The sequence below is a fragment of the Chanos chanos genome, chromosome 9 (assembly GCF_902362185.1).
Source record: "Chanos chanos chromosome 9, fChaCha1.1, whole genome shotgun sequence".
Classification (NCBI taxonomy): domain Eukaryota; kingdom Metazoa; phylum Chordata; class Actinopteri; order Gonorynchiformes; family Chanidae; genus Chanos; species Chanos chanos.
The window spans coordinates 30622013-30631318 of record NC_044503.1 but is presented as its reverse complement, the minus strand read 5'-3'; the positions used below and the strand labels follow the sequence as shown (position 1 = coordinate 30631318).

General features: G+C 41.1%; 1 protein-coding gene across 1 annotated transcript; it reads right to left on the bottom strand.

Annotated features, from left to right (window-relative positions):
- Window positions 1-768: 768 nt before the first annotated feature.
- On the bottom strand, window positions 769-7969 carry LOC115821621 (guanylate-binding protein 1-like). Its single transcript, XM_030785426.1, has 12 exons — window positions 7893-7969; window positions 7058-7144; window positions 6608-6809; window positions 6328-6455; window positions 5966-6075; window positions 3749-3942; window positions 3230-3472; window positions 2794-3074; window positions 2287-2499; window positions 1925-2027; window positions 1352-1545; window positions 769-1011 (listed from the first exon to the last, which is right to left on the bottom strand). Exons 2-12 carry the CDS (start codon window positions 7142-7144, stop codon window positions 769-771), a joined length of 1998 nt encoding a protein of 665 aa, XP_030641286.1. The 5' UTR covers window positions 7893-7969.
- Between the last annotated feature and the right edge of the window lie 1337 nt (window positions 7970-9306).

Sequence of the window (9306 nt, the reverse complement as noted above, 5' to 3'; positions counted from 1 at the left end):
GTCGTAGCAGCAGCCACAGTCTGAGATGGTCATCCTAAATTTCTGACACTGTCAGAATTTTTGCTCAGACTATCTTTAGTTGCAAGACCGTGATGACGGTCATCTTTGAACCTCTCTATCACAGTGCGACGTAGGACTGTGTCGACGTAGGACCGCGTTCGCAGAACCTTTCGTTGTGTTACGTTGCCTTGTAAATCAAAAGATACCAGTCTGGAATTTTCAGGCCCCAAAAATGCCATTGTTGTGTGGACGAAAGGTAAAAACGCAATAAAACTTTTCTGTTTTCACAAAAAACCTGTTTTCATCATTGTTGTGTGGACAGCCCTTAAGAAGTATGCTAGAGCGTCAGCAAAGCTGTGCCGGGGAAATGTCTACTGTAGATGTCTGGGTGATTCGGGTGAAGACAACGTTTGGAATTATGATCTTCAGTCGACGCCCCCCGGCTATCTTGGGAATGCTGCTTTGATGTTGCAGCAATACAACAGCAAGGACTGAGTGTCCTCTTGTTTTAAACTGTCTGATATCTGGACAATTGTTAGGCTACGTTCCAAATTATCATGTGATATTTGACGCTTTTCTGTTGTAATGATGATGTCTTGGTAATGCGTCTGTGCTGACGGGGAAGTAATTCACATGTAAAGTAGTAAGTGATACACACCATGCAATGGAACAACAACAAAGAATGAGAATACTAGGTGATACGTATCATAAATATGATCAACAGCATCAATACTCTGGACATAGAAGACTGTATAGGCTTCTTTGCTTTCATTTACGTGAAGAAAAGAACTTAGAGGCTGCAGACAGGCCAAATCCTAATAATTTTGCGGGTCCAGGTAACATTATCATGGCAGCTGTCCCTGCCACTTCCAGTACTGTGCTTGCTGCTTCCCATGCTGTGTCAACGAAAGAAGACTGAGACGACTTTTTCTTCTCTCTCAGGCTGTCGATTTCTCTCTGCATCTGCTCAGCTCTGTATCCAAATCCCTGCTCCAGCAGGTCTTTCTGTTCCTGAAACGAGAAAAATATACATTTTATTATATTCAAATTATGAAATGCTCTGCCACAGCTGTATGACTTTTACTAAATGTCTGTATTTTAGATGACTATCTTGTTTGAACTTCAAAAACTGTAGTTGAAAAAGTTAGTGGTTTTTTGTTTTTGTTTTTTTTACTCCCTGTTCCCCTTACCACTATCAAACGTTTCAGTCAGCACTGGTACCCAAGCAGGAACTGTGCTCCTAATCCTCCGTGAACCCACTGTAAACTTGTTAACGCTAAGCAAACTGACGTCTCTCTTTTCATTCCGCAAATGTTTTGAACTGAGGTACACATGATTAGTATTCGGTTACCTTCAGTCTGGCGTTCAGCAATCGCTCATATTCCTGTTTGGCATTCTGCTGTTCTCTTTCCATCTTCATCAGCAGCTGACTGATGTTCTCATCATAGGCTCTCTGCTGATCCATGATCTGTTGATCCTTGATCCTGTTCTGCTCCTCAAGAAACCTTTGCTGCCACTCCATTGCCTCAGATTCCCGCCGCTTCCCTACAAAGAAAGAGAAATAAAAACTTAGGTATAATACATAATAAAACTTTCTGAGTCTGTAACAGCATTAATGAATAGACGTTAATACATGTGAATCTAAAAGAGGACTCAAAAAAGACTCAAACTGAGAGAAGGTGCAACATAAAGGCATATAGTATAAGGTAAGTATAGAGTGGGAGTGTTCATTGTTAAGGCAGGTAAATGTAAAGATGAGTGAGTGTAAAGTTGGATGGCTGGAAAGAGAGGAGGCGACAGTGTAATTTGGGTGACTTTAAAGACAGGAGTTGAGGAAGTGTGAATTCTAAGGTGATCTGTTGGAACACTGAAGGTACAGCTGAGTGTGTGAAAATGTTAAATTTGAACCATTGTGAAGTTTTACTTTCAATCTCCTGCTGGGCTTCTGTGAGGGACTTGTCTGCTGCCAGAATGTTGAATCCAATTTTCTCCTTCTCACTCAAGTACTCTTTGAGCACCTCCTCCTTCTGTATAAAAACACACAGGGCAGTTCTTAATTTCACTCCTTAGACTGTCTGCTTATATTAACTCCTTGAGTGCACAAAAGCATCTTACAAGTGTGTGTGTGTGTGTGTGTGTGTGTGTGTGCAAATGAAATCTTTTAAAGATTTTTACAGATGCATGACGGATTAACGACCACCCATGTCCACCCAAGCCAGAGCCTTTTGACGTGTTTTACATGGGTAAATCATTTGCGGTCAGAAAAAACACACGATGTATGCTCACTTTGAGTCCATGGCCTTTCTTTGATCTGTACAGCCTAGTCGCTTTATCCAGGGCATAGCGGAATTCTGCGTAGCCCCCAGGCTGCATGTAGGACCCCCTCTGCAGTTCTGTCTCCAGTGAGGAAAATACATGAGATATAACTGACTTGCTCTTTTTGCGAGATGTCTCCACATTTTCTCTACAGTACTCCTCATAGACACTCTGCAGGCTCCTCTATAGAGAGACATAAGGTCAGAGAGAAAGAGAGAAGGCACATGTTTAGTGAACTAGTGGGATTCGATTGAGGAACACGTTAAAAAAAAGACAACAAAAAGATAATATAATCAATGTTAAAAAAAAAAAAAGCAAAAAAGCAAACAAAAAGAGAACAAGTTTTTTCTTAGATGCATATATTGAAATATAGATAATTTGACTATCAATTAGCCTACTCAGCATTGTTTGTTTATCTGATTTGTTTGTGTGACAATTCATTTGTTTGTTTGGTTCATATTTATGTTCTAACAGTACCATGAGCTCAATCTGGTGTTTCTGCTCGAAGTCATTGAAAGAATTGTTGATGAAGATTTCAACTGCCTCCCTTTGTATATCTGTATGGATTTCAGACAGGTCCTCCTGTGTTTCTGTGGGAAGTTGGACATTTCGACTCATCTCACTCTTATAAAAATCCAGGGCTTCGGTTACAGCACGTTTATTCTGAATCTGTGACAGTGACTCAACAGCGTTGTCCAGACAGGGCACCTGCCCACTGCTGATTGCTTTAACATATGTCTCTGCCAGGGTCCCTAACACTGCAAAACAGATAAAATATTATATTCATATCAAAAACAACAGAGTGGCTGTAACTTCATATTGAGCTCAGTAGTGTGGGAGAAGTTCAGTTTGTAAAACTAGAAACATTCATTTTAACCTATCAATAGTAGAAGTGACTGATGATGGAACTCACTTCTGCCAGTCAGTCCAAGGCCTCCTCTCATGGTCTTGGCTTGAGCATTATTAAAGATGTAGTTGCGGAAATCCTCAGCCTCTTTCAAAAAGCTGGGCTTTAGGTCTGCATCTGTTAACTGCTCCATTTGCCACATCTTTTCCACACTTGCTGGACGGTCAAACACAAAGCACTTGCGAGGAGAAAAGAACTCACGCAAGCAGCGGCGTGGTAGGTTGTACATCTCAATATTCTTGGATGACCCTTTACCAAACACGACAAAGCATGAGGATTACAAATATACGACAAAACACTTTTTCAGACTAACCAGGACAAACAGAGCTTTATGTGTTTCATGTATTTTCAATGACATTTTAACCATGTTTTGTGCCAGTTTGGGCTGGATCAAATGCAAATGTCAGGATATTTTGCAACGAAGATGCGGGAGCTCACACTGAGCATTGTTACTCGGTCTGCATCACCGGAGGTCTTCAAAGACATTTTGACTATTGTTGTTTTTATGTGTAGTACAAATGTTACCTGTCTTGAGCTTCAGAGCATTGTCCAAGTATTGGTCTGCAGTGACGGGTTGACCTTTTAGCTCGAGTTTCAAAGTAAAGTCTCGAACCGTCCACACGAACGATGGGAAATAAGACATAAACTCTGTGGACTGGTCATCACCCTCTCTTGTTCCTGATTTCACCTTGATGTGCTCAGTCAGTTCTGTGACATAGCTATGGGGAGCAGTGTTCAGGAGAGTAACCCTTTTGACAAAGGAATGGAATAGCAAATGGCATAAAATTATTATTATTTTATTATTATTATTATCATTATTATTATTATTATTATTGTTATTGCTTTCCAAAGCCAACATCTTCCGTGAGAGAAGACAGACAGTATTCGCCCCTCACCTTCAGTTACTAAACAGGGCTCAACTGGTGCTATAAAATACAGTGCAGCAACAGACAGGCACTTTGGTACTGTGGAATCAACTGAAGTGTTTAAGAAACAGCCTTATCAACTCAAAATATGTAATAAGCAACAACTGAATACTGGGTGAGAAACTGATCCCAATAGTATCATGTCCTTAATGTGTTTAATGTCTTTAACTGAGAAATTTCATTTTTCTTCCTTTGTTTACAACTGTTACTGTCCTAATCTGAAGCACCTATGAAAAAAGAGTGGTTATTTTGTGTGTGTGAAATTCTTGGTGAGGAGCACGACAACTGTGAAGAGCTGAAGAGAGACTGATTGGTCCAGCCTTATAATTACTAGCTGCAAATTACTCCCATTTGATGTTTAACCACTTCAGCGCAGCCACTATCCTTCTCCTAGCCCCTTCATATTGTACACATTAGCCAACCAGCACTTTCCTTTGTGTAGGGCTTCTAAAATCTAAGACAAAGGTACTGTATTGGGTGCACCAACAGACTGAAAATCTAGTGTTCCGAAACATTTCAATTTCTATCTAAAGGAAGGAAATCCCAGTGAAAGAGCTGCAATAAAAATCCTTGCAAAATCAATATAGCTGCAAGCAGTGATTAGGGGGCTAAGCAGTCCAGCAGGGCAGGGACGCCATGGCAACTTGATCTGATCATGTTAAAATGTTTTGCACATCCTCAGGAATGCGTCCCAAGTCCATATACCAAGTTTGGGTGTCAATACATCAAAGCGTTGCTAAGAAACGCCCTCAAGTCCTGTTTGGCAGGTTCACTGTCGATTATGATTGCTGGCGATGGACGAACGGTTACAAAAATAAAAAATCCATCTGATAGCTTTTGTAAGGCTTTAACTGAGGATCATCTGTGCCAAGTCTGGTGAAGATTGGGCCAACGTTGTGGCCTGTGAAAAAAATTTTAAACATTTAATCCACTATGGCGGCTGCATCAATTTGGTTGATATGACAAGTTGCCTGTGTCGGGCTTGGGACCTCCCACAGTATTACCAGATGTGAATCAGTTATTTAAGGTGAACATATTAACAGCATTAGCCAAAACACATTTTTGTTCGATTGGGTGGGACAGGCAAACAGTTTTGAAAATGAAAAATAAATCTCCATAACTTTTGTGAGGTTTGGTCTGAACATTATCTGTGCCAAATTTGGTGAAGATTGGTCAAAGTTTGTCTAAGGAGTAGCGAAAAATCTTTTTTTTGTTAAAATCCAATACGGCGGATAATTCAGTATGGCAGAAACTGATGTCATGGGTGCGCTGAACTTAGCTTGGTCCAAGGAATCCAGCGGTCCCTAATCTTTGAAAATTGGGCATACAGTTCAAAAGGACACGTGCAAAAATGTATTTCAACCTGTTGGTGGTGCTACAGCTCTTGAGGTGCAGTCATGAAAGAATCAGGGGACTATCCCCAATCAGTGTGCCAAAGTTTGGCCAAATTCTTGCTTTTTACCATATGGTTCTAGGAGTTGCCCTAAACATACTAGCAAGAAAAATAAAAGAAAGAACAAGATGATGAAGATGGAGAAAAGGTGGAAACACAAAAGGTGTCTACGCAGCTTTGCCCCCAGTTAAGCTTCCAGCAGTTACTTTGCTTAGTTTCCTGGTAATGACCATTGAGTCTAACTGTTCCTGAGCTTGTTCAGAGGCAGCCCTGTTCACAAATCACTATTCTGGGTTTGGCTGTGTCCACTGATGCTTTCAATAAAAATTTAGCCTTAATAATTCAACTATTTCGGGAGTTGGTGTGTGTGTGTGTGTGTGAGAGTGTATTTGTTTGTTTGTCTGTTCATCTGTTAAAGGATACTGCAGTTTCTCCAGGGCATGGTTATCAATGGTCCCCATGCTGTTGTAGACCAAAGTACTACTGAGTAAAACAGCCAGGCAGAAGATCCAGTTGTCATGTTTCTCATCACCCTGACACAAACAACAAAGTAGATCACAACAAATTATTAGATCACATCTTGGCATCAGAAATGGTCAGCTCATTAGAACAGATCAGCTCAAAAGATCAGATCAACCCATTTGAACCAGTCTGTTCCAGATCAACTCATTCAATCAGTTCATTAAGCAAGAAGAGCTCATTAAAACAGAACAGCTGTAAATAATATGCTCAATATTGTGATGCTGTTGAAGATACTGTAATCATGTCATCCTTATCATCTTTACCTTTTCCACATCTCCCAGTCCCTCAGTATCCAGCAGCACTAGAGTGTGTCCTACTTTAGTGGGGTGAGGCACACACCACATCCAGATGCCTTTGGTCTCAGACTCTATGGTGGCTCCCAGGGCAAAGCCTGCAGTCATGATAGAAATATGTCAATTTCTTTTTACCTTTATTATGTTTGTTTATTCACAAACAAAGAACAAATGGCTATATGGAAGAGAATACTAGTGCACAGTGACCACAAAGAGAAAAGGAAATTCGATGACAAGCTGTTTTGCTTACCGTTGTGTTTTCCTGCCAGTTTGTTCATGAGAAAGGATTTGCCAGTGCGGTACAGTCCAACTATAGCTACAACCACCACAGGCTGTGTGATCTGATCCAGAATCTCAAGTGCTTCTCTCCTGACGCGCATGGACCCATGCGCGTCATTATCTATCAGACACACTGGCGCTGGCATCGCTTCTGTGGGGCTGATGGTCACTATCTGAACAATAACACAACACAGCATAATCCCACACGACACAGTACCCCATCTGAAAAATGATTTCATGGAGGAAACAATAACTGATGGGCCTTAACCTCTGACCTTCTAGCAAACTTGGTCATTCGGTCTCATACAAGTTTCCCACTTGCTCAAACATTTTTGCTCCTCAAGGCAGCACTGCCAGCCAACACAAAACCTACTGTCCTTGTTCAAAGCCACTCATTGCTTAAATAAACACTCAAACTTACCCTCTTGCCTCTGGGACTCCTTGTTGTCCATTGCGATTGTTTGTACATGCTATTACCCACTGCTGCTGCAGGTCTGCTGTTAACCATCTGAACAACATGTAACAAGACATTAAACAGCATAGCTCAACACAGTATAAATATTTATTTAAACATCCAGGTAGAGCACCTGATAAATAATACTGTCTTAGAAATACTGCAAAGGTATGTCTTAGGTTTGAAATCCCAGATGTACCACAACTGACAAGTGTTTGGTCTGATGCAAACTTTGTGCAGGTGTATCTGACAGAGTTAACTTCCTTTTCACTGCTCATCAGAACTGGCCAGTACTACTGCAGAAATACTGACACTGTCCAGATAATGAAACTACTGGGAAGAAAAAGTCTCATCTGGTTTTGATACTGAACTTACGAATGAGGCTGCTCTTTGAACAATTATGGAATATTGGTTGCAGCCCTTGCTCCGGTTTCCTACCTGACATTTTTAAACCACTACAATGGCATCGACCAAAGGTGCAAAAATTAAAGGCAATTTTTATCAGTCTACTGAAATGATTTATTGGGAAAAAAACCTGCACCGGGAGTTTAACTACAAGAAGTTGTGTGTTAAAGTGGGCCCAAGGGCCCTTTTCTAAAAGCAGTCTATGATGTGATTCAATACGTGACCCATCACACTGCAGGTAAAGTGATGTCTCAGTAGCCCAGACAACATGTCCAACCTACCAAGGTCCTCTTTCCTGATACACAGTACTAACACCCACCTTCAGCACACCCTTGCTGGCCTGCCTGCTACCCCCCTTTAACTTCTCTCTTTGCTTAAGTAAAAACTAGAAACTTACGCTCTTGTCTCCCTGTGTCCTTGCTGTCCACTGTGGACTTGTGTGCACATCCTTTGTTGCTTTTGCAGGTCTGCTGTTTTCCATCTGAACGTGATAGGATGTAACAGAGCAGTAATTAGAGACAAATTAACTGGGCTGTTTCTCTGAATTTTTTTTTTTGTAGGCGGGAAATAAAATAATGGTTGGAAAGTGAAAGGGGGGGGGGGTATGGGTGCTTTGCAAAAAGAAGGATTTGAGCATAAAGGGCCAAGTTTATGACAGTCGGAGTTCTAATATTTTGAAATCTGGGGATGGTCATGTCACCTACAGGTGTGACGACTGGAAAGCTTTGAGGCTTTTGCTACCTGTACCTGTCCTTTTGCATTACCCCAAACTATTGTTTATTGACTCCAAACTATTACTGTATGAGTGGAGATACTGAGGAGCTACATACTTGAGCATTTGCAGGCAAGAATTACCATCTGTGAGGTTATCATCAATGATGCGATCTTATCGGTCACAGCGTAACCACAGCTGTTATGCTATGACTGGTAAGATTGCATCATTGAGCATACTGAGCATACTGAGATAAATTCAAGTTGAAAAGAAGTGATAGATTTGGTGAACATATTGTAAAAAGTGAGAAAAGAATTCATAATCATATAATAATAGCTGATCATCTTCAAGCTGACTCAGAGTCCCTGAAAGATCAGCGGGTTATTCCAGAAAGCGGGTTTAGTGAAAACTCTGAGTTAGTTAACTCAGAGTAAGAAGTAAACCTCTTAATAGAAGCACCCCGTGGCTTTGTTTTGCTAGGAGAAAGAAGCCATAGGGCTCTTCTAATAGCAGGCCAGTCGATTACTTCATCCCCCCTCTTGAAAAATGACTACCTTCCCCAAACGATAGATAAGAAGTCATACAGAACTACCATGGGTGAGATGTACTGCTGGGATGGTGTGGAGGTCCTCAGAACTGTTCCACTGAGTTTGCCTGCTTCACTGGAACTGGAGAGAGACAGAGAGAGAGAGAGAAAGAGAGAGAGAGACAGAGAGAGAGAGAGGGAGAGAGAAGAATTCAGCAGCCATAACACAGCAATTAGATGAGTAGCGGTGGCTTTGCGCATAGGAAAGTCTTCTCCCAAAACCAGAACAAATACATAATTCTCTACTGACTCTATAATCTGAGTCGTTCATGCCTCACTATTTTGTCTCTCTGGATGATAGTGACAGAGAGGAGGAGGGGTTCATTCCTATGATAAGAGAGACAGACACTACATTCTCAACACACACACACAACATTATAAACTTACGAAGGCAAAGACCTGGAAAGGTACATTCAAGTTTGGGGCTTTAACTTGGCTTTCTTTGTTGTTAGACTCTCTTTGTGAACATTTTAATTCTGGGTAATTTATTGCTATTTACGAGATGAGATCCAT